At 44.0% G+C, this 26,902-nt stretch overlaps 1 protein-coding gene across 13 annotated transcripts in view; it reads left to right on the forward strand.

Annotated features, from left to right (window-relative positions):
• Window positions 1-26,902, forward strand: part of LOC139408681 (guanine nucleotide exchange factor VAV2-like) — a 227,302-nt gene that overhangs the window by 166,748 nt on the left and 33,652 nt on the right. For all 13 annotated transcript variants that reach the window (XM_071152868.1, XM_071152876.1, XM_071152871.1 and 10 more), the window contains exons 5-8: window positions 13,017-13,122; window positions 16,487-16,585; window positions 17,589-17,657; window positions 17,768-17,868. In XM_071152868.1, the coding sequence (XP_071008969.1) occupies window positions 13,017-13,122; window positions 16,487-16,585; window positions 17,589-17,657; window positions 17,768-17,868 (375 nt within the window). The remainder of the gene's footprint in view (window positions 1-13,016; window positions 13,123-16,486; window positions 16,586-17,588; window positions 17,658-17,767; window positions 17,869-26,902) is intronic.

A 26,902-nucleotide genomic window follows, 5' to 3' on the forward strand; every position in this document is an offset into this window, starting at 1 on the left:
ATACATGAATTAGGCCCTAATCTATGGATTTCACATGACTGGGCAGGGGTGTAGCCATGGGTGGGCCTTTCAGTGCATAGGCCCTGGTAGACTTTCCTGCAGTCAGCACCTTAATTACACGCTCTCTTTAAAACTTGAGACATCTGTGGCATCGTGTTGTGTGACAAAACTGCACATTTTAAGTGGCCTTTTATTGTCCCCAGCACAAAGTGCACCTGTGTAATGATCACACTGTTTAATCAGCTTCTTGATATGCCACACCTGTCAGGTGGATGGATTATCTTGGCTAAGGAGAAATGCTCACTAACAGGGATGTAAACACATTTGTGCACAAAAGTTGAGAGATGTAAGCTTTTTTTGCTTATAGAAAATGTCTGGGATTCTTTTATTTCAGCTCATGAAACATGGGACCAACACTTTACATGGTGCGTTTATATTTTTGTACAGTGTATTTATGTACTGTATTTATCTATACTAGTGTAAAACCAAATCAAGCGTGTGGTTCTGGTGGAGATTGTAGTGAAAGATACATAAGACTACATTAGGCTGCAACTGACAGAACATTGAAGGTTTAGTTCATGTTAAGGGACTCTTGTGATTGTCTGTTGGAGTAAAAGTCTCAGTAAAGGTCATATTCGATACCTTGCTGAATGAACTATTTCCAAGTTAATAGTATCATGGCAAATGCGTTCATGTCAAGGTACATGTAAGAGGAATGAAGATGGTGGATGGTAGTGTGAGCCCATCTGAAATGGCCTGGTCCTTAAATTGAGTTTGTATGTGTACATCTGTTTACCTGAGGCAGGGTCTCCTTAATTACGGTGTCAGGTTCATCTTTACAACCTTAGCACTGCTTCCGGCCTGCGGCTCTGTAATGTCAACTCCCAGCAGTGCTCTGCTCTTTGCTGTGCGTTAGTCCTTCCTGGAGTTGACAAAGCAGAAATGGGTGCAGTTGTCAAGGGACTATTTTTGTCTGAATGACAATCTTCAGATTGAGAAGCAAATGTTGTCAGAAAGGCTTTACATCAAGACAATAACAGTATATTTCTATCACTCCTTGGTGGGGAGTCAGATTCAAGGCTGACAACTCAATGTACTGTAAAGTTAGAACCAAAGAGTGTTACAGTTGACATCACAGAGGATCTGGGGACATGTTATCACTGACTAGGCCTAATTGATGAGCATTTAGGGAATTCTACATTGAGTAAAGTATACCCTTACAACAAAAAACACATGAAATCGCATTTTCAGATGTGAAATAGCTGTTTTCACATGTTGAGCTTTAAATAAACACTTTGTTTCAATTAAAGATCGCCACTTTAAACACCTTTAATGTTATTATATGTTGCAATCCTCCAGTGAGTGGGTTTCTTTATTTTGTACCATTAAGCAAAACTTCTGAAGTATAGGAGAAAATTGTTCTTAGTATTGCAAACAAAAATATTGATATTGAAAGCAAAACATAAACCCAAAAGTATTGAGAGAAAAATATAATATTGCAAGGAAAAACATTTCATGAATGGATGCCAAAAAAAAGTTTTCTGTGAGAGATATTTGATGAAAATGCAATTAAATACATTTTCTGCAATTTTCAATTTTATTTGACATTTTTCGTATGAAATGTTTTTGTAAAGGTAGTGCTGAGACATATCCCCTGCTCCCCCACAAGATCCATAGACCATATCCCTGAGACTACACTGCCTGTGTGGGATGGATGTTTATGTCACGTGTACAACATCATGTCAGGGTGAAGGAGCCAATCTAATACAGAATGTGGAGGTGGGTATGAGGTTAGTCCTTTATTGGTAGGAGAGCTCCCCTGCTGATAACAGTAGGAGTGGCATGCAGGTGGTGCTCTCTCCATATGTTGCTCTTTATCCAACTAGTCCTCCTTCAAGCCTGGGCAATGTCACCTTGTCTGGCCATGGCTTCCCATTCATATCATCACTATTGACTTGATTTTCTATAATGGAAGCTTCTCTATTGTCAAACATGTAAAGTGTGGTGTACTGCAGGGCAACTCTCAAAGCCCTCTACTCTTTTCTATTTTTACCAATGACCTGCCGCTGGCATTAAACAAAGCATGTGTGTCCATGTATGCTGATGATTCAAACATATACGCATCAGCAACCACAGCTAATGAAGTCAATGAAACCATTAACTTAGAGTTGCATTCTGTTTTGGAATGAGTGGCCAGTAATAAACTAGTCCTGAACATATCTGTTTCGGGACAAATAATTTCCAAAGTTCTAGACCTCATCTGAATCTGGTAATGAATAATCTTGCTGTTGAACAAGTTGAGGAGACTAAATTACTTGGTGTTACCTTAAATTGTAAAATGTCCATAGTCAAAACATATAGATTCAGTCATTGTAAAGCTGGAGAGAGGTCTGTTCCACACCACAGTCCAAAAAGGCAAGTTCTGCAGGATCTAGTTTGGTCTTATCTTGATTATTGTCCAGTCGTGTGGTCGTACAGTATGCTGCAAGGAAAGACCTAGTTAAGCTGCAGCTGGCCCAGAACAGAGCAGCACGTCTTGCTCTTTATTGTAATCAGAGGGCTAATATTAGTACTATGCATGCCAGTCTCTCTTGGCTAAGAGTTGAGGATAGACTGACTGCGTCACTTCTTCCTTTTATTGGAAACATTGAAACACTGAAAATCGCATACATTTTATGCATAGTCAACTTACACACAGCTCTGACACATTCACTTACCCCACTAGACATGTCACCAGGGGTCTTTTCACGGTCGACAAATCAAGAACAAATTCAAGAAAGTGTACAGTATTATGTGGAGCCAATTTTGCATGGAGCTCTATTCCATCTCATATTGCTCAAATAAACAGCAAACCTGGTTTAGAAAAACAGATAAAGTGGGGCCTTCCGAGTGGCGCAGCAGTCTAAGGCGTCATTACAGACCCGGGTTTGATCCCAGGCTGTGTCGCAGCCGGCGGCGACTGGGAGACCCATGAGGCAGCGCACAATAGGCATAGCGTCGTCTGGGTTAGGGGAGGGTTTGGCCCAGCCCTGTCCTTGTCCCATCGTGCTCTAGCGACTCCTTGTGGAGGGCCGGGCGCATGCAGGCTGACTTCAGTCGCCAGTTGTACGGTGTTTCCTCCGACACATTGGTGCGGCTTGCTTCCAGGTTAAGTGAGCAGTACGGCTTGGCAGGGTCGTGTTTCGGAGGATGCATGGCTCTCAACCTAGACTCTCTCCCAAGTCCGTATGGGAGTTGCAGCGATGGGACAAGATTGTAACTACCAATTGGATATCACGAAAAAGGGGTAAAAACTAAAAAAAACAAAAAAAACAAATCAACACCTCACAACACTACGCCTCTCCCCTCTTTGACCAAGATAGTTTGTTGTGTATGTATTGATATGTAAGCTACGTGTGCTTTTTACATTTTAAAAAAAATGTACTTCTGTCCTTGATCTGTTCTTGTCTATTAATGTTCTGTATTATGTCATGTTTCATGTTTTGTGTGGACCCCAGGAAGTAGCTTCTGAGTAGCTTCTGCTTTTGCAGCTGGTAAGGGGGATCCTAATATCCAACCAAATACCAAATACTGTATCTGTCTGTTCATGTTAGGTATTGTTGGGAAAAGCAGTGAAAAGATGACCTATTAAAGAGCTTGAAGGAGAATTCAGGTTTGCTCTACATAGAGAAAGTTGGCATCTCCCTACACAGAGAATCTCAAAAGAGTAATGTAACATTGCCTTGAAACAGCCCTCCCAGATACGTACTTGCTCAATGTTTGGACAGCCTCTGAGATCTGATATAGTCAGAGCTAATAAAATGGAAGCCCATGGCAGCAACCTCTCTAACTTCATGAGAAAGAAAGGGCCTCATCGCCCTAAAACTTTCTGATTAAATCAGGGAAGAAAGGGAAGCAAGATATTTCCGTCCCAAGTAAATCTGTTTATTTATCCATCAGCTTACAAATGTGCTGGCCCTAGTCATATGTCTCTGGGTAATCCACTTTTCTACAGTTGCACACACACATTTGTCAGTAATTGCATCGCCAGCCTGGTGGTGGAAACCAGAATGACCTTCCATTGAATTTGGTCTGCACACCCTGCAGTCTGCAGAGAGAGAGTTGAAATTCCCCATATACAGTGAGGGAAAAAGTATTTGATCCCGTGCTGATTTTGTATGTTTGCCCACTGACAAAGAATTTTAATGGTAGGTTTATTTGAACAGTGAGAGACTGAATAACAACAAAAAAATCCAGAAAATGCACGTCAAAAATGTTAATGAGGGAAATAAGTATTTAACCTCCTCTCAGTCAGAAAGATGTCTGGCTCCCAGTTGTCTTTTATACAGGTAACGAGCTGAGATTAGGAGCACACTCTTAAAGGGAGTGCTCCTAATCTCAGTTTGTTACCTGTTAAAAGACACCTGTCCACAGAAGCAATCTATCAATCAGATTCCAAACTCTCCACCATGGCCAAGATCAAAGAGCTCTCCAAGGATGTCAGAGACAAGATTGTAGACCTACACAAGGCTGGAATGGGCTATAAGACCATCGCCAAGCAGCTTGGTGAGAAGGTGACAACAGTTGGTGCGATTATTCGCAAACGGAAGAAACACAAAATAACTGTCAATCTCCCTGAAATCCAGAAATCCTGCAGCTGCCGCAAGGTCCCCCTGCTCAAGAAAGCACATATACATGCCCGTCTGAAGTTTGTCAATGAACATCTGAATGATTCAGAGGACAACTGGGTGAAAGTGTTGTGGTCAGATGAGACCAAAATGGAGCTCTTTGGCATCAACTCAACTCGCCGTGTTTGGAAGAGGAGGAATGCTGCCTATGACCCCAAGACCACCATCCCCACCGTCAAACATGGAGGTGGAAACATTATGCTTTGGGGGTGTTTTTCTGCTAAGGGGACAGGACCTCCTTCCCTCAGCCAGGGCATTGAAAATGGGTCGTGGATGGGTATTCCAGCATGACAATGACCCAAAATACACGGCCAAGGCAACAAAGGAGTGGCTCAAGAAGAAGCACATTAAGGTCCTGGAGTGGCCTAGCTAGTATCCAGACCTTAATCCCATAGAAAATCTGTGGAGGGAGCTGAAGGTTCAAGTTGCCAAACGTCAGCTTCGAAACCTCAATGACTTGGAGAAGATCTGCAAAGAGGAGTGGGACAAAATCCCTCCTGAGATGTGTGCAAACCTGGTGGCCAACTACAAGAAACGTCTGACCCATGTGATTGCCAACAAGGGTTTTGCAACCAAGTACTAAGTCATGTTTTGCAGAGGGGTCAAATACTTATTTCTCTCATTAAAATGTAAATCAATTTATAACATTTTTGACATGCGTTTTTCTTGATTTTTTTGTTTGTTATTCTGTCTCTCACTGTTCAAATAAACCTACCATTAAAATTATAGACTGATAATTTCTTTGTCAGCGGGCAAACGTACAAAATCAGCAGGGGATCAAATACTTTTTTTCCCTCACTGTAGTTGACTTTTTCCTCAGCAGAGATGCAGCTCTCAAAAACTGACTGCACTGATGTGAAAATGTGACTGTACCAGTCCCGTTGGATCTACAGTATTTCAAAATCTGTCATTTTGAAACTTCCATTTAAGAGTAGATCTAATCCAAGGGCATTAGAAATGATGATGATATCAGTAGGAGCCTGAGATGACCCTTTACCAGGTGATGGTCAGTGTTGCCAAGCCAACCCAGAGCAGCCAGGCTTGCTGTAGCTCCCTGGTCAATGTCCAAACATGTGATTTAATATGTACAGCTCTGTGAAAAAGTATTTGACCGCTTTCTGATTTTCTCTATTTTGGCATATTTCTGATACTGAATGTTATCAAATCTTCAACCAAACCTACTATTAGATAAAGGGATCCTGAGTAAACAAATAACACTTATTATACTTATTTTATTTATTTAATTAACAAAGTTATGCAACACCCAATTGACCTGTGTGAAAAATGTATTGCCCCCTTACACTCAATAACTAGTTGTGACAATGACTGTAACCAAATGCTTCCTTTAGTTGTTGATCAGTCTCTCATGTCGCTGTGGAGGAGTTTTGTCCCACTTCTTACATGCAGAACTGCTGTAACTCAGCAACATTTGTGGGTTTTCAAGCATGAACTGTGGGTTTTCAAGCATGAACTGTTCGTTTCAAGTCCTGCCACAACATCCGAATTGAGATTGGGTCCGGACTTTGACTAAGCCATGCCAAAACTTTAAATGTGTTGCTTTTTAGCCATTTTCATGTAAACTGAATTGTGTGTGTTGGATCATTGTCTTGCTGCATGACCAAGCTATGCTTCAGCTCACAGGAAACCGAACGCTGCATTCCACAGTAAGAACCTCATACCTACAGTCAAGCATGGTGGTGGTAGTGTGATGGTTTGGGGATGCTTTGCTGCCTCAGGACCTGAACAACTTGACTTAATAGAAGGAACCATTCATTATGCTCTAATTCTACAGGAGAATGTCAGGCCATCCGTCTGTGAGCTGAAGCGCAGCTGGATCGTGCAGCAAGACAATGACCCGAAACACACAATCAAGTATTATTGGCAGGACTTGAAAGGAGCAGTTCATGCTTGAAAACCCACAGATGTCGCTGGGTTACAGCAGTTTTGCATGGAAGAGTGGGCCAAAACTCCTCCACAGTGACTGAGACTGATCAACAACTACAGGAAACGTTTGGTTGGCGTCATTGCCGCCGAAGGTGGCACAACCAGTTGTTGAGTGTAAGGGGGCAATTACTTTTTCACACAGGGGTATTGGGTGTTGCTTAAAATTGTTTTGTAATAAATGTAATAAATATGTAATTGTTGTGTTATTTGTTCACGCAGGTTCCTTTGATCTAATATTAGGTTTCGGGTTGAAAATCACATTCAGTATAAAAATATGCAAAAGTAGAACAAATCTGAAAGGGGACAAATACTTTTCCACTGCACTTTAGGTCTATGAGCTGACTCCACAAGACAGGATCACAGCATTAAAACGTCACTCTCGCAGGAGCGTGGGAATTGCACTGAGAGTGAGAGGGGGGGTGGTGCCAGAGCCCAGATATCTGTATGATTATGCTTCAAAATCGTCAGTTGTCAGCTTTAAAAACATGTTAGTTCTACTAGAAACCTGTAACCCAGAGGTCCGTATGTAGCCCTTGATGAAAGTCCAGTGATTAAGAGTGCCCATGTTGGGATGCGGGGTGGAGTGGAGAGCAGTAAAGCAGAAGACACAGAGCCCATTGCGTGCGAACACGCTGGACCTCCTCTGGCCCTGCACTGTGAAATCAGACAAGAGAATTTGCCCAAAATACAGGAGTGAGTCAAGAGGAGAGGAGCAGAGTGGGAAGCACACACTCATATCTCTTGTACACACACTCATGCATGTGCCAGTGCGCACACTCATACAGACACACACAGACATACATTCACACTCATCTACACACAGATCCCCCCCCTCAGGAGCTAGTTCATCTTGTTCCTCCTCACTCCCCATACAGTTCATACGCAGATCGCTGCACTAACCATCATCACTGTCATCATTATCATCATTCAGCTAATCATTCAGCCTGTCTCTAGGGTTTTGGGCAAGAATGTGATTTCTTCCTAAATATTGCCCCATCCCCTGAACAAATGTGTCTCTGTGGGGTCATGGGTGCCTTCAGAACAGAGTGCACTCTGGTGATAGGCAGCTCAGACATGGCGGTAGTGTGCCGGCCCACTCTTCCTATCTGTATGCAGCGAGAGTCACACCCAATAAGGGTCCTGTGTTGCTCAGTTGGTAGAACATGGTGCTTGCAACGCCAGGGTTGTGGGTTTGATCAGTATGAAAATGTATGGACTCACAAAAGTCGCTCTGGATCAGAGTGTCTGTTAAATAAGTCAAATGTAAATGAAGGAAGATGAAACACATCATTTAGAGTGACACCACACCACCTCAATTAAAACTTCAAACCGGTCCCACACAAGGAGAAGGACAATCGTGAATATTTGATGGAGGCTGTAGCGCTCTTCTTCATTTGTTTTCTCTATTCACGCCATCCGCAAAGGTCACAAGATAATATTCCAGTCACATACAGTAGGATGGTAAATAGGGAAGGTCAGAGTTAACCAAGCCCACAATACATCAAATTAGATTACATTTTTGTCCTATGCTATTAATTCCAGTGAATGGAAAATATGTCTCTGTTTGCTATTAACCTTTTCAGAGCAACAGAGAAATTCACACTTACCTTCAAATAGAAGAGTAAACTGGTTGATAGCAATATTAACTCTCCCAATCCTGACAAGATACAGTAACTAGACTTTGGGAATGTTTAAGAGACAGTTCTACTCTACTGTGGTGGTATGGGAATATGGAAACCCTCCAAACTCAATGACCTATACGTGTCACAAGAATGAGAATTACCAGAGACAATTATTACATAGCACAGAGCCCACTTTTCTAGGAGCAATGGTTGTCACTTAGCTGTAAGCGGGACTGGACATTTAGTGATGTAAGTGGGAGTACCAGGGAATGCATAGAGGAACCCTAGGAAAGAGAGCCTTCACACACACACACACACACGCACACGCACGCACGCACGCACACACACACACACAAACAGTCTTGCACACATTCTTGCACACATTCTTGCACAGCTAACCTTGTGGGGACATGCAATTCAGTCCCATTCAAAATCCTATTTTCCATAACCCCTAACCTTAACCCTAACATTAACCTTTACCCAAAAACCTAACCCTAACCCAAAACTATCCATAGCTCCTTAACCTAATTCTAACACTAATTCTAACCTCAACCCTAAACCCCCTAGAAATAGCATTTGACCTTGTGGGGACCAGCAAAATGAAGACAATGACAATGAGAAAAGTAGAGGAGATCAAGGAGGAGAGGAGAAGAGAGCTTTAAGAAGCAAAAAAGCAGCTGACGAACAGAAGACACCATACAGGCCCTGAAGGAGCAGCTACCCAGGGTCATTAACCCCAGCCCACCTCACACCATGCTCTACCCACTCACACCAACCAGCTCTCCAGGAGATCCCTCTCCATCCAACACCAACTTGTCTCCCCCAGAAGATCCCACTACAACCAACACCAACCCTGCTCCCTCAGATCCCTCTCCAACAAATAACAACCTCCCTAGCACCTCTGCTAGCTCAACCAACACTCCCACCTCAGCTCATCTCCAAGAACAACCTGGGATTGGAGTCATTCTCTTTGACTCCAACGACAAACATCTACAGGAAAGAGAACTACTAGCTGGCTTGAAGCCGAGAAAAATATGGTGCCCCACGATCCAGAGTGCCCTCAAAATAATTTCAGAGGACACTTTAATAGGAGCGAAGACAATAATATTACACACTGGAACGAATGACCTAAAGAACACTAGAGGACTTGTGGCCCCAGCTATGGCAGAAGTAGCCATTATGACCACAGAGAGATACCCACCTGCAAGAATTATAATTGAATCTCTTCTCCCGCCCTGCAATGTGCCATTCAATATTATTTTAGAAAAAAATGCAGAGCTTTCAAGAAAATGAGCAGTAAGGCATAAAGTATTTTTGGCACACCACAAATATATCCACCCTCACCACAAGCAAGACCACGTCCACCTAAACAGGTTGTAAAAGTCTTTACAAGGGTGCTAAAGTACAGAGCCAATATGGGAAAAAAGACCAGGAACATCGAGCCTATGGGAAAATAAGAACACCATAGCACTCCATTCAGAGAAGCCATCACCTCACCCCGAGAGCCCAGCACTCAACCCAGAGAACCCAGCACTCGGAGAGTCTAGCCCTCCACCCGGAGAGTCCAGCCTCCACCCTTGAGAACTTGAGAAGCCAGCACTCCACCCGGAGAAGCCAGCAATCCACCCGGAGAAGCCAGCAATCCATCCGGAGAAGCCGGCAATCCACCCGGAAAAGCCGGCAATCCACCCGGAGAGACCATCACCTCATCCAGAGAGACCAGTACTCCACCAAGAGAGCCCAGTACTCCACCAAGATAAACCAGTACTCCACCAAGATAAACCAGTACTCCACCAAGAGAAACCAGTACTCCACCAAGAGAAACCAGTACTCCACCAAGAGAGACCAGTACTCCACCAAGAGAGACCAGTACTTCACCAAGTGAAACCAGTACTCCACCAAGAGAGCCCAGTACTCCACCAAGAGAGACCAGTGCTCCACCAAGAGAGACCAGTACTTCACCAAGAGAGACCAGTACTTCACCAAGAGAGCCCAGGTCTCCACCCAGAAAGACCAGGACTCCGCCCAGAGTTCACCACTGCATTGGCCACCACTCAATACCACACCCCATTACCTCCCATGCTGACAGGACAGCACCCCCCCACCCCATTACCTCCCATGCTGACAGGACAGCAACCCCCCACCCCATTACCTCCCATGCTGACAGGACAGCAACCCCCCACCCCATTACCTCCCATGCTGACAGGACAGTATCCCCCTCAACCCATTACCTCCCATGCTGACAGGACAGCACCCCCCACCCCATTACCTCCCATGCTGACAGGACAGCCCCTCCCTCAACCCATTACCTCTCATGCTGACAGGACAGCACCCCCCTCAACCCATTACCTCCCATGCTGACATGACAGCACCCCCCCCACCCCATTACCTCCCAAGCTGACATGACAGCACAACCCCCACCCCATTACCTCCCATGCTGACAGGACCGCTGCCCCCCACCCCATTACCTCCCATGCTGACAGGACAGCACCCCCCTACCCCATTTCTCCCATGCTGACATGACAGCATCCCCCCACGCCATTCCCCTCATGCCGACACCCCTGTACCATTGAGACCAACTTTCCAGCAAGACAACTATCCAGAAGTGGCACGAAGAATAGAGCACCCTGCTGCAGCTGAGCTAAACCAGAAAAGGCATCTACTGAACATAATCTGATCCAAAATCCCCCAAAATCTTTGTTATTATAAGAAATATAATTCTTAGAAAAACAATCTATTATCAATATGATTTCAGCTTTAGATAAGCCACCCAGGAAAGGGCTCAAATTGGTTCATGTCAATATATGTAGCCTCAGAAACAGAGTTCATGAGATTAGTAATTTGCCAATTTACTAATCCATTTCTGAGACTCACTTAGACAGCACCTTTGATGATATAGTAGGAATACAAGGATATAACATCTATAGAAAAGACAGAAATGTCTATGGAGGATGTGTTGCTCTATATATTCAGAGCCATATTCCTGTAACGCTCAGAGAGGATCTCATGACAAATGAAGTAGAAGTGCTGTGGTTGCAGGTTCACTTGCCTCATCTGAAACCTCTTCTTTTAGGGGGCTGCTATGTATTTTCTTGGTGTCCTGAACGTTGACTGGTCATCACCTAGTTGTCCTCTCAAGAAGAAGCTTCTTACTGTGACGAATGCCTGGTGCATGACCCAGGTTGTCACTCAACCAACTACAGTGTATACCAATCATGTTGGATCTCTCTTAAAAACCCTTCCTTAACCTGTCTCCTCCCATTCATCTACACTGGACTTAACAAGTGACATCAATAAGGGATTATAGCTTAATGTTTAACTGTTATATTTATTTTTAAATGTAATCTAATTGAATTTCCTTGTCTATAACTGTTCTGTACTTTGATGTGTATGTTTTATGTGGAGTGGACCCCAGGAAGAGTAGCTGCTGCATGTGCAGTAGCTAATGGGGATCCTAATAAACAAAACAAACACACACACACACACACACACACATGCGCGCACGCACACGCACACGCACACACACGCGCGCATCACAGTCTGAGCCTGTGCACTGCTGGAATCTCTGCTAATTAAAGGTCATTTAGTCAGTGTGGTGCCAAAAGAAAACCAAAAGAAACCGTTTCCCCAGTTTACCATGGCCTCCAGGTCTCAGTATTTTACAGTATAGTAGGTAGAAAACTCCACAATTGCTGTGGAACTAATGAGTTTCAATAGAAAAATACGTTCATTAGACCACTGCCTTTTATTCCCTCGGTTACGCTGTCAAACAACCACATTCTTACAATGCCTGGAGCAGGCGTTCAATTCACTTTGCTTTGTGTATTCTTTAGCCCTCAGAAAATGACTGAAGGGAACAAACAACTTGGAGCCTTTCAGGATTTCCGTATTTTCTGGTTGCGAGAATTAGCATAGAATGGTGTTTTGATGTTCAACAGAGGCTTTAGATGTGGCTAGAGCAGAAAGAGAGAAGGAGAGGGAGAGAGAGCGAGAGAGGGGGCGGGGGCAGAGGGAGCTCTCTGTGGTGGTCTAAGGCGAGCCGTATGCCTGTGCTGGTGGAGAACGTCATGACCATAGAACCACAACAGTATGTAACAGGTGGCTTAGTCACGGATAGGGAAAGACATCTTTTATGGTTGTCAGGCTGGTTTAAGACGGTCCAGGCTGAGACGGGGCCATGTGTGACCAAGAGGAGGATGGCTGGGTGTGGGCTGATGGATGCCACTGTGGCTGTCAGTGGGGTGAGGAGGCACACATGGATCCAAGGCTCCTGGTGCTGAATTGATCTTGCCTCCAATCTTGGATGTACACTGAACTGTCAGGGAGGGCACTGGGTTCCTGTTTCACACTTACATGAGTACACACACACACAGATAAACATACACATGTGCACAACTCCACCCATAGTAAATACACAGAAACGCTTTTCAACTCTGTACTGCTGCAGCTCTTAATGGGATCTCACTACATTATCTACTGGGCCGACCCTCAACTTCTGTTAGTAATTAGGCGTCGTACATCAGGGAGACATGTTTGTGGAGTGGTTGTGAAGAGTGAAGTGGGATGGAAATGACATAGATCACCACTGTGGCATGATTTCCTGACTCCTCAGCCCTGCTGATGACGGCTAATGGGAACCTACAGTTAGTTTAGCACTCAGCAAAGTGTCAAGTGCCTAATCTGATCTCAATGTTGTGGTTAACCTTCAGTCTTAAGTCTCGTAATCACCCTTTCAGAGGAAATTGCAATTGGATAACTGACTGAGTGTGTGTGTGTTTCCCAGTGAGCATGACGTGGGGGAGGATGACATCTACGACTGTGTTCCCTGTGAGGACGATGGAGATGACATCTACGAGGACATCATCAAGGTGGAAGTTCGACAACCCATGGTAAGAGATTTGTGTTTGTGTAATTCTCTGCTTGTCTCTCTATCTTTGTACGTGGGTGTGAGTGCGTGTAATTCTCTACTTGTCTCTCTATCTGTGTACGTGGGTGTGTTTGTGTTCTGTTCTGCTCTGCTCACCTCTTATGTTTTCCCATTCCTTACGCTGCAGATCAGATACATGCAGGTAAGTGCCCTGACTCACCGTTCTGTCATCCAGCTCTACAGCTCTGTTCATCAGTCTGACATGTCCCCCCAACACCCTTCCTCTCAGATGACCACGCCATTAGATCAATGGCGTACAGCACAGGTCAAGGGAATCCCCATCTGCCCCTGTGTGTGTGACTCACCATGACATCAACATATCACCATCAACACCATGACATTGCCACAATATGACATCATCAAAAGCAGCCAGATCAAACCCCAATACAGCCTTCATCAGTTCCTATGTCAGTTCTGTGGCTGTGCTCTCCAACACACCTGATTGTCTTCTGATACCCAGCTGGATCTGGGCCTTTGAGTCTAATTGACTCTGGTTTGACTTGTTGTATTATCAGAACTGCTTATAAACCCTCAGTTCTGTTCCAGATGACACAATAGAATGAATAGTCCTCTCAACACAACAACCAAGACTGCTGACAGCCGCAGCCACACAGACAATTAAGACGGAGATGATGTCAGAGGTTTTGGCCGGGTCGTTTTATCCGACTGTTACAGTCGCAGATGTTATTTTTTTCACCCGTCTCTAACTTTAGCATTGCATTGTGATTCACTGATCCAATGCTGCTGGGCTGTTTGCGCTTCTAAATAAATCTGGATGCGCTGGGCGGGGTGTTTGCCTTGGCTGGTCCACCCTCCCCAGCCCCGTTCTACTCTGCACTGGCCCCAGATGTTGCCGAAGATACAGAGCTGCAGACACAGATGTTCATTAGCACTTGCCCGTGAGCAAGCCAGCCGGCACTCAACTCGTTATAAATCCCACAGTTCCAGCGTTTATGTAACCGCTTCCCACAACACGGCCAATCGGCTTGCGTTACACGACCGGGTCCCAGCAATTACAGTTAATCAAAAGTATCATATTCTATTGGGTCATGATGGAGTGATGAGTGAGAATTGGGCTCAGTTCATTAAAAGTGCTCATCAAATTCCCATTGAGTGGTTTGGATGCAGTGCTGCAGGGCCTCTGAGTGTAGCTGGGCGCTGTTCTGCTATCCCCCTGTCTGGTCATGTTGACAGTCACAGCTCCCTATTGGCATCGCGTACTGTACATTAATGAATGTAACTCAAAGGGAAAATATATATATTTGAGACTTGAGATTAGCCACCCTTAGCCTTGATGACAGCTTTGCACACTATTGGCATTCTCTCAACTAGCTTCACCTGGAATGCTTTTCCAACAGTCTTGAAGGAGTTCCCACAAATGCTGAGCACTTGTTGGCTGCTTTTCCTTCACTCTGCGGTCCAACTCATCCCAAACCATCTCAATTGGGTTAAGGTCAGGTAATTGTGGAGGCCAGGCCATCTGTTGCAGCACTCCATAACTCTCCTTCTTGGTCAAATAGCCCTTACACAGCCTGGAGGTGTGTTGGGTCATTGTCCTGTTGAAAAACAAATGCTAGTCCCACTAAGTGCAAACCAGATGGTATGGTGTATTTCTGCAGAATGCTGTGGTAGACATGCTGGTTAAGTGTGCCTTGAATTCTAAATAAATCACAGACAGTGTCACCAGCAAAGCACCATCACACCTCCTCCTCCATGCTTAACGGTGGAAACTACACCTGCGAAGATTATACGTTCACCTACTCTGCGTCTCACAAAGACACGGTGGTTGGAACCAAAAATCTCAAATTTGTACTCATCAAACCAAATGACAGATTTCCACTGGTCTAATGTCCATTGCTCGTGTTTCTTGGCAAAGCAAGTCTCTTCTTATTGGTGTCCTTTAGTAGTGTTTTCTTTGCAGCAATTCGACCATGAAGGCCTGATTCACGCAGTCTCCTCTGAACAGTTGATATTTAGATGTGTCTGTTACTTGAACTCTGTGAAGCATTTGTTTGGGCTGCAATTTGATGTGCAGTTAACTCCTAATGAACTTATCCTCTGCAGCAGAGATAACTTTTAGTCTTCCTTTCCTGTGGCGGTCCTCATGAGAGCCAGTTTCATCATAGTGCTTGATGGTTTTTGCGACTGCACTTGAAGAAACTTACGAAGTTCTTGACATTTTCCAGATTGACTGACCTTCATGTCTCAAAGTAATGATGGACTGTTGTTTCTCTTTGCTTATTTGAACTGTTCTTGCCATAATATGGACTTGTTCTTTTAACAAATGGGGCTTTCATCTGTATACCACCCGTACCTTGTCACTACACAACTGATTGGCTCAAATGCATTAAAAAGGAAATAAATTCCACAAATGAACTTTTAACAAGGCACACCTTTTAATTGAAATGCATTCCAGGTGACTACCTCATGAAGCTGGTAGAGAGAATGCCAAAAGTGTACAAAGCTGTCATCAAGGCAAAGGCTGGATACTTTGAAGAAACTCAAATATAAAATCTATTTACATTTGTTTAACACTTTTTTGGTTACTACATAATTCCATATGTGTTATTTCCAGTGGTAGAAAAAGTACCGAATTGTCATACTTGAGTAAAAGTATACCTTAATAGAAAGTTACTCAAGTAAAAGTCACCCAGTAAAATACTACTTGAGTGAAAGTCTTAAAGTATTTGGTTTAAAATGTACTTAAGTATCAAAAGTAAAAGTCTAAATCATTTAAAATTCCTTATATTAAGCAAAACTATTTTCTTGTTTTTAAAATGTATGGATAGCTCTAACACTCAGACATTATTTACAAAAGATGCATTTCTGTTTAGTGAGTCCGCCAGATCAGAGGCAGTAGGGATGACCATGTGTTCTCTTGATAAGTGTGTGAATTTCTAAATGTTCCTCTCTTGCTAAGCATTCAAAATGTAACGAGTACTTTGGGTTGTCAGGGAAATTTATGGAGTAAATAGTACACATTTTTATTTTGGAATGTAGTGAAGTAAAAGTAAAGTACAGATACCCCAAAAAACTACTTAAGTAGTACTTTAAAGTATTTTTTACTTTACATCACTGGTTATTTCATAGTTTTGATGTCTACAATGTAGAAAATGTTAAAAATAAGCAGCGTGTACAGTATTTATACAGTATAGTTTTATAACATACATCAAGCCATATGATTGGTATTAATGACCTTGCATGCCTAAATAACATGTTTGACACCCATCATTAGACAATCAGACACATGAACAGCCTTGTCAGGGACGTGTAATGACATAATGACATCCCAGCATCACTTTTCCTGTCGTTAATTACCTCCACAGAAAATGGGCATGACAGAAGACGACAAGAGAAACTGCTGCTTAGTGGAGATCCAGGAGACTGAGGCCAAGTACTACAAGACGCTGGAGGACATTGAGAAGGTGGGTGAGGGACTTAGATACGGAAAAGTGTATGTGTGTGTACTTACTTTTATGTACGTATCTGCGTATGTGTGTGTGTGCAGTGGGTGGCTAGCTGGCAGTGTTGGATGTAGCTCGCTGCTAGGGTAGGTGTGTTTTGCCACGTCTCCTTTGTCAGGCCTCCGGCTGGGAGCGGTGTGGAAATGTCAACTATTGGCAGGTTCATTGGAGAGGACAAATGTCTGTGGAGCAGATCGATAGGCTTATTATTGGCACAGTCCCATGGGAAGAGACTGATCTCCAGGGCTCTGTGTGTAAACAGACACACACACACACACACACACAGACACACACACACACACACAATTCACCTAGGGTTGTAAATTATGTCAGCGGTTAAACAGCAGCTTCTCCATGATGAAAAAGAGATTATTCTCAATTTGATGGACAGTTAGACATGATCCACTCCACTGGATCCATTAGACTAAGGGTGTGTTTGTGTTTGCTGAGCCAGACAAACATGCAATTAAACCAGAATCACCTTCTTATAATCAGAGGAGTCGTTTGAGCTTGATTGAGTTGAGGTTAATAAAGCCATCATATCTTCATTACATTTTAATGGATCTATTTGTTATCATTAAGATTATGTAATGTGACAAGCATACAATAACATTACTCAAACAACAGGGAAGGTTTGTGCCAGTGAACATAATCAGTGGTTGGTACTCACAGCACGTCATGGGCACTTCAAACAAATGGCTACACGTGTATACAAGACAATGATTAAGCTACTAACACCGAGCAGCAACACATTATAGTGAAACCTATTTTATGATCGATTTTCCTGGGCGCCCCCAGCGCATGCTATTGGATTGAACTGATGTTTAATATACAACTTTACACTACTACCGATTTGTTTACAACGTCAACAGGTTCAGTCAATGATGTTTGCACTTTAGGCCTACTGTATATTGCCATGCAAGTTCTTTTAACTTCTCAATTGTACTGTTTTGGTGTTCTACAGAATTATATGATCCCTTTGAAGCAAGTTCTCAGTCCACCAGACATGGAGTCCATCTTTGTAAATCTCGAGGTGAGTGCTGATGAGTGTAATCGTAGTGTCAGTATGGAGCTGATGGAGGTGATGGAGGTGACGTGTTAGTGTGACCCAGGCTGACTATGGTTGTGCTGTACCCCATACAGGATGTGATTAAAGTCCACTTTGCTCTGCTGAGGGCCATCGACCTCAACATGGTGAGCGGAGGCAACGGTCTGGGGAAGATCTTCGTAGACTTCAAGGAAAGGTTTGTGACCTCGGGAGCTGTGTGTATGTGTGCGTGCATGTTTGAGATAGTATTCCGTGTGTGGCCCTGTGTGCATGCAGTTGGATTTAGATGCAGGATTTCAGGATAACTCAGAGGATAGATGGGATTATTAAAGATGACGCCGGAGGGTAGGGCTGCCGTCTTATCGGCTCTTAACCAACCATACTATTTTGTTCGATTTTTTTCGCGTTGTTCGTGACTTGTTTTGTACATTATGTTGCTGCTACCGTCTCTTATGACCAAAAATAGCTTCTGAACATCAGAACTGGGATTACTCACCTCAAATTAGATGAGGAGTTCTTCTTCAATGAGTCAGACGCCAGGGATATATACTACGGACACCCGACCAGGCCCAGATCCCCGCGATTCGCTGGAAAAGGAAATGTAGATGTGACTAATCTGCCCTTGCCTCTGTTCTGCTAGCTAACGTTCAGTCGCTGGAAAATAAATGGGGCGAACTGAAAGCATGTATATCCTACCAACGGGACATTAAAAATTGTAATATCTTGTGTTTCACCGTGTTGTGACTGAACGACGACATTAAGAACATACAGCTGGTGGGTTATGCACTCTATCGGCAGGATAGAACAGCAGCCTCTGGTAAGAAACGGGGCGGGGCCCTATGCATATTTGTAAACAATAGCTGGTGCACAATATCTAAGAAAGTCTCAGGGTTTTGCTCGCCTGAGGTAGAGTATCTCATGATAAGCTTTAGACCACACTATCAACCTAGAGAGTTTTCATCTGTATTTTTCGCAGCTGTCTCCATACTACCACAGACCAAGGCTGGCACTACAACCTCTCTCAATGAGCTGTATTCCTCCATAAGCAAACAGGGAAACACTCATCCAGAGGTGGCACTCCTAGTGGCCGGGGACTTTAATGCAGGGTAACTTAAATCAATTTTACCTAATTTCTATCAGCATGGTAGATGTGCAACCAAAGGTAAAACAATTCTAGATCACCTTTACTCCGCACGCAGAAACGCGTACAAAGCTCTCCCTCAACCCTCCATATGGCAAATGTGACCATAACTCTATCCTCCTGATTCCTGCTTACAAGCAAAAATTTACCAGTGACTTTATCTATAAAAAAGTGGTCAGATGAAGTAGATGCTAAACTACTGGACTGTTTTGCTATCACAGACTGGAATATGTTCTGGGGTTCTTCTGATGGCTTTGAGAAGTACACCACATCAGTCACTGGCATTATCAATAAGTGTGTCGAGGACGTTGTCCCCACAGTGACTGTACATACCTACCCCAACCAGAAGCCATGGATTACAGGCAACATTCACACTGAGCTAAAGGGTTGAGCTGCCGCTTTCAAGGAGCGGGACTCTAACCCGGAAGCCTATAAGAAATCCTGCTATGCCCTCCGACGAACCATCAAACAGGCAAAGCATCAATATAGGACTAAGATCAAATCATACTAAACTGCTCCGACGCTCGTCGGATGTGGCAGAGCTTGCAAACTATTACAGACTACAAAGGGAAGCACAGCAGAGAGCTGCCCAGTGACACAAGCCTACCAGACGAGCTAAATATCTTATATACTCGATTCGAGGCAAGTAACACTGAAACATGCATGAGAGCATCAGCTGTTCCGGACGACAGTGTGACAGGTCAATATTAAGAAGGCTTCTGGGCCAGACGGATTACCAAGACGTGTACTCCGAACATGCGCTGACCCACTGGAAAGTATCTTCACAGACATTTTCAACCTCTCCCTGTCTGAGTCTTTAAAACCAACATGTTTCAAGCAGACCACCATAGTCCCTGTGCTCAAGAACACTAAGGTAACCTGCCTAAATGACTACCGACCCATAGCACTCACATCTGTAGCCATGAAATGCTTTGAATGGCTGGTCATCGCTCATATCAACAACACTATCCCAGAAACCCTAGACCCACTCCAATTTGCATACCGCACCAACAGATCCACAGATGATGATCCACAGATGATGCAATCTCCATTGCACTCCACACTGCCCTTTTCCACTTGGACAGAAGGAACAGCTATGTGAGAATGCTTTTCATTGACTACAGCTCAGCGTTCAACACCATAGTGCCCTCAAAGCTCATCACTAAGCTAAGGACCCTGGAACCTCCCTCTGAAACTGGATCCTGGACTTCCTGACGGGCCGCCCCCAGGTGGTAAGGGTAGGTAACAACACATCCGCCATGCTGATCCTCAACACGGGGGCCCCTCAGGGGCGCGTGCTCAGTCCCCTCCTGTACTCCCTGTTCACTCATGACTGCACGGCCAGGAATGACTCCAACACCATCATTAAGTTTGCTGATGACACAACAGCGTTAGGCCTGATCACCGACAACGATGAGACCTGAGATCTCTGACCTTCTCCTATAGGGAGGTGTGGTACAAGGACCGTGTGGCGCAAGGACAACAACCTCTCCCTCAACATGATAAAACAAAGGAGATGACTGTGGAATACAGGGAAGGAAGACCGAGCACGCCCCCATTCTCATCGACGCGGCTGTAGTGGAGCAAGTTGAGCGCTTCAAGTTCCTTAGTGTCCACATCACCAACAAACTAACATGGTCAGAACACACCAAGACAGTTGTGAAGAGGGCACGACAAAACCTATTCCCCCTCAGGAGACTGAAAAGATTTGGCATGGGTTCTCAGATCCTCAAAAGGTTTTACAGCTGCACCATCGAGAGCATCCTGACGGGTTGCATCACTGCCTGGTATGGCAACTGCTCGGCCTCCGACCGCAAGGCACTACAGAGTGTAGTGCATACGGTCCAGTACATCACCTGGGCCAAGCTTCCTGCCATCCAGGACCTCTTAACCAGGCGGTGTCAGAGAAAGGCCCTAGAAATTGTCAAAGAATCCAGTCACCCTAGTCATAAATTGTTCTCTCAGTTACCGCATGGCAAGCGGTACCGGAGCACCAAGTCTAGGTCCAAGATGCTTCTAAACAGCTTCTACCCCCAAGCCATAAGACGCATGAACAGCTAATCAAATGGCTACTCACTGTAATTATCTATGCATAGACATTTTAATAACTCTACCTACATGTACTTGTATATAATTACCTCAATTACATCGACACCGGTGCCCCCCGCACATTGACTCTGTACCCCCTGTATATAGACTCGCTATTGATATTTTCCTGCTACTCTTTAATTATTTGTTATTCTTATCTTTGACTTTTTTAGGGATTTTCTTAGAACTGCATTGTTGGTTAAGGGCTTGTAAGTAAGCATTGGACTGTAAGGTGTACGTACACCTGTTCAAATTTGATTTGAGTGTAAAACAGAATGGAGTGTAAAACAGAATGGATCAATTAAAGCTCATGTAAGCAAAGAGCCGACTGGGTCTGTAACACTGTTATAATGATAATAAACAATTACTAGTTTAGAGAGCACGCTCTACATGTTCTGTGATCTGTGTAGGCTGTTGAAATGGATTCCTGTAATCTACTAGGGATTCATGAAAACACATTAGTGTATAGAAGAGAAGGCGGTCAGAGCTGTTGAACACTCCAGCTGCAGTACAGTAATGTGGGTGATGATTTGCATGCGTTTGGAGTGGTTATGTGCTTCCCGACTGTGCTGCGCTACTTTACTCTTTAGGTAATGGTAATGATAGGCCTGGTCTGGTAATGACAGGATACAGCCACGACAGCCCTCCAGGAATGTTAGTCCTGATTCAGCCTCATTTTAGGATTCACATGGAGCTGGAGCCAAACCTGGTAATATATATTTGTGTGTGAGTGAATGCGTGCTTGTGTTAATCTGTGAATGAGCATGTTTGTGTTTACACTGTGGATGGTGATCTGATTATAGTACATAACCGGTAAAGGGGGGGGGGGGTATGCTTGCGTCCTATCCCCCCATTCCAAACAGACCGCAGCTGTTCTACATAGTTTGTTTGTCAGATTGTGTAGGTAATTGGCTCGTTGCAGGGCTGCTTGGGGGACCTGGAGAGCTGCATCACACCACACAGAGCTAGCGTGACAGCAACGACACTCTCTATCCCAATCTCTCTCACCTCCTCCCCAAACACGAAGTCCCTCCACCACACTCCCTGTGTTTATCTAACAGCCACTGCTGATCTGATCGAGCTGTCCTTATATCTCTTCAACTCTCTCTCGCTAGGCTAAAGCATGCTTAGCCCTTACAGTACCATTGACTTTTAATACACCTACTGCACAACTACACTACAACCAGAGCGCAGCAAGGGCTTTTAGGTCACTGCACATCTCCTATTTATGGCCCGTGGCCTAATCGTGTGCCACCACATGGTCTGCCAGCTGATGCTACTACAGCTCAGGCTTTAACATTACTACGATGGATAGGATTAGAGTTGTGACTTGTAGATTGTTGAACTTCCCTGCACTGCAATAAGCTAAAAAGCAATTTCCTCCCACCTTCCCATCATCAGCGCATTGAAAGATGTCAACGACAGGGAATGTTAATATTTACCTTCTGTGACATTCTGCTGAATACGGAACAGGAGGATGTTTTGGGCAAAGCTGCCTTTGGTATTCAGGAGATGATTGACAGACAATCTCCCGTTGTTTAATTATGGGTGGCTCTCTAACCAGTAACAGAGCCCAGTAACTAGGGGATTTGGCACCACTCAGATGGATCCATTTTCATCATGCCCCTCGTCGATTGGTTCTGAGGATCCGGCTTCGTTTAATTAATGTTGTTATCTCCGCTTGTAAGTCCCATTGACCTTTGCAACAATACACCAGCTTTTTCGTCTCTTTGAAAAATGAATGAAACCCTTCTCATGTTGTCGTTGCTGTGTCCAGTGAATGCCATGCTGAAAATGTCAGTGTGGCTAATGGCACCTTCTCTAAAACGTGTTAAGACTTGATGACAGTTTTGAATGTACTTTAGAGGAAACCCCTATCATGATAAATTGACTGAACTAACACGATAACAATAGATTGAACAATAAGCTTAACGTCATTGTGCACCTCCGTTATTTTTTTAAACTATTACTACTACTTATTTAAAGGTTGTAGGTGTCAATTGTCCCATCAACAATCAACCAACCATTTTATTATTTTCAAACTTCACATTTCTCTAGTAGAACCCTATAGGTTATTTATTGTAATGAACGATATCACCAAGATAAGTGGTCGGTTTGGTTGGTGTTGATCATTTTCGTTTTTATCGTCCCAGCTCTAGGAAGGCAGTCTACATTTTTATAAGAGGCTCCCCTGCTGGATCACCATACATTACATAGGAGGGCTTTCCACTTTCCCAAACCCCAAACTCATTTCCGGAGTAATCCGCACCCCTGATAACCCTGTAATATGTACTTAGAGACCAGCAGAGAGCTGTTGTACCAGAGGGCTCCCACTGTGTTCCCTTCCATTTGCTGTGTGCTGAATGTGTTCAGTGAAGGTGAGGGGGTCCCAATGCCACGTGTCAGACAATATTACCTCTCTCTGCAGCCTGTCACTTCTGCTTTGCTAGGAGATTTCCTCTCTGGCCTGACGCTCCAGCCAGATGCGGCAACAGACTCGCTACAGAGGTGGGGGTGAAAGTCGGGGGAACAGTTACTCCAAATTGTGTTTTCTCTGAAATAACATGCATGGCAGCGTTCCCTTAAAGAGAGAGCTGGTGTAGCGGCAACAGAGGTGATAGCACCGTCCGGAAGTGAGAGAGGAATTTAAAGAGAAGGTTTACATGTCACTGGTGTAAAGTGTCCCTCCCTTGCACAGAAGAGCTCAGTCTTAAGCAACTGTGGAGTTTAGATGTTGTTTCCTCCACATGCTTTTTTTTACGTCCATCTTTACTCCTGACTCGCTTTCCCTCTAAATAGCTCTCACTCTCTCTCTCTCTCTTTCTCTTGCACCCTCTCAAGTTCAATCGAGTACAGGTCAACCGGTTAGGATGCTCTCGATGGTCCAGCTGTAGAACCTTTTGAGGATCTGGGGACCTATGCCAAATCCTTTCAGTTTCCTGATGGGGTAAAGGTTTTGTTGTGCCCTCTACACGACTGTCTTGGTATGTTTGGACCATGATAGTTTGTCGGTGATGTGGACACCAAGGAACTTGAAACTCTCGACCCGCTCAACTACAGCCACGACGATGTTAATGGCGGCCTGTTCGGCCCTCTTTTTCCTACGATACCAATCCATGATTGCTGATAATGGAGTGTTGATGTGTCCGTTTGACAAGCTGCTTTTGGGTTCACCTTAGTTCCAGTCCGCTCCTATGCAATCATATAGCTGTGAACAGCAGCAACCAGCCTGTGTAGACCAGTACACAGGAGTTCTCACAGCCAGGCAGGGCACGACCATCAAAGACACACCAGTTTTATATGGAGTTCCATACATTCTAATATAATGATTAGAGATAAGAGAGTGATAGTGAGGGAGAGAAAACAGTTCAACACATTAAGGGGAAAGAGTAAGCCTATGGGCTATACACCTGAAACCAAACAGAAACCTTAGACTGCAAACGTGTGCTAGATCAATATGACATGACAAAAATATACATAGACCTATGATGAGTGAAGTAATTCATTGAACTGGGAAGCCTGCGCCACGTCTATCCTGTACATATGACATTGACATTTGATTGATTTGTGCAGGCACGATAGCCACTACAATGAAAGCTATATTATAATAATGATGTATATTCATTGCTTGCAGAACTTAAGAATTATGTGACAATGAGTAGGCGGCAGGCCTAACGATGAGTATCGTCAGGTAAATATAGACTAGTCATGAATTATACTTGCAACCCACTACCAGTAGCATATGTGCCCGTGTCCCTGCAGACAATAGCCATATTTGGAAATAACTCTGTGCGTTCCCTGCATAAAAAACTTTATGACACAAGACAACATATTGTTTAACAAATGGTTGAGTGTACCCCATGAATAGCCTTGGGAGTATGCACACAAGGAGCATTACGATAAACTAGATCTGATAGCTGAAATGGAATAATATTATGTATCAACATGGGATGACGGCTAAACACGGCAGCAAATCTTAATTTATGTAATTTATCAAGCTCTCTTCTCCTGGGGGGAAACATTAACCACAACACATTGTGGCAAATGCTCGATGCTTCCACAAACTCTGCGATGGAAAGGATACACTGTAGCCTGGGATCTGAGGTTTTAAAGATGTACAGGGTCGTTGGTTGCGGCAGCAAGAGCGGCCTGGGTGGAGGTAGCCGCGGTGAACGTTGCAGCAGAGGAAGAAGGCCCAGAGACAGCCATCTTAGACTTTTCCCCCTTGCTGGCAAAGCCAATTTCTGGAACTTTTTCCTCCCTTTGGGAGAAACGACCTCTTCTACCCCGTCGGCTGGGAGTTGCAGAGATGAGTCACGCTCATTAATATTAGCCAGTTGGAGGAGCTCATGGCTGGACAGGCCTGGGCGCATGATTCCCAGAATTTGAGCGTCTGAAAATGGTCCCACTTGCGTGAGGGAATTGCATTTTTGTGCCTAGTTTATAGTCTACAAGGTAAATAGGTGAATGATGTTCCGCACATGGCCAATAGGAAAGAGCTGAAGAGACAAGATGCTGTGCTAATACGTTTTTTTTAATTACCACTATGCCCATAGATTTGGAAACAAAGTGAATTAAGTTATGGATTAAGTTAAATGAGCCTTCAGACCAGCCTGAATGAACTTCTGTAAACTACATGAAATCAAATAAAAAATTATATGAAATAGTATTTGTCTCGTGCCGAATAGAATAGGTGTAGACCTTACTGTGAAATGCTTACTTAACCAACAATGACGTTTCAAGAAAATAGAGTTTTTAAAATATTTACTAAATCAACTAAAGGAAAAAAAAATGAACACAGTAAAATAACAATAACAAGGCTATATACAGTATTTAGTCAGCCACCAATTGTGCAAGTTCTCCCACTTAAAAAGATGAGAGAGGCCTGTAATTTTCATCATAGGTACACTTCAACTATGACAGACAAGGATTTTTTATGAATTTTTTGCAAATTATGGTGGAAAATAAGTATTTGGTCACCTACAAACAAACAAGATTTCTGGCTCTCACAGACCTGTAACTTCTTCTTTAAGAGGCTCCTCTGTCCTCCACTCGTTACCTGTATTAATGGCACCTGTTTGAACTTGTTATCAGTATAAAAGACACCTGTCTACAACCTCAAACAGTCACACTCAACTCCACTATGGCCAAGACCAAAGTGCTGTCAAAGGACACCAGAAACAGAATTGTAGACCTGCACCAGGCTGGGAAGACTGAATCTGCAATAGGAACGCAGCTTGGTTTGAAGAAATCAACTGTGGGAGCAACAATTAGGAAATTGAAGACATACAAGACCACTGATAATCTCCCTCCATCTGGCGCTCCACGCAAGATCTCACGGGGGGACCTAGTGAATGACCTGCAGAGAGCTGGGACCAAAGTAACAAAGCCTACCATCAGCAAGGGCATTGAAGATGAAACGTGGCTGGGTCTTTCAGCATGACAATGATCCCAAACACACCGCCTGGGCAACGAAGGAGTGGCTTTGTAAGAAGCATTTCAAGGTCCTGGAGTGGCCTAGCCAGTCTCCAGATCTCAACCCCATAGAAAATCTTTGGAGGGAGTTGAAAGTCCGTGTTGCCCAGCAACAGCCCCAAAACATCACTGCTCTAGAGGAGATCTGCATGGAGGAATGGGCCAAAATACCAGCAACAGTGTGTGAAAACAACAAAGTATTGAGATAAACTTTTGTTATTGACCAAATACTTATTTTCCACCAAGATTTGCAAATAAATTCATAAAAAATCCTACAATGTGATTTTCTGGATTTTTTTTCTCATTTTGTGAGGTGTACCTATGATTTTCATTTTGTTGAAGTGTACCTATGATGACAATTACAGGCCTCTCTCATCTTTTTAAGTGGGAGAACTTGCACAATTGATGGCTGACTAAACACTTTTTTGCCCCACTGTACATGGGGTACCGGTACCGAGTCAATGTGTGGGGTACAGGTTGGTCGAGCCTTTTGCTCCATGCCATGCGGTAGCAGAGAGAACAGTCT

This window comes from Oncorhynchus clarkii, chromosome 5 (assembly GCF_045791955.1).
Source record: "Oncorhynchus clarkii lewisi isolate Uvic-CL-2024 chromosome 5, UVic_Ocla_1.0, whole genome shotgun sequence".
In the NCBI taxonomy this organism is placed as follows: Eukaryota; Metazoa; Chordata; class Actinopteri; order Salmoniformes; family Salmonidae; genus Oncorhynchus; species Oncorhynchus clarkii.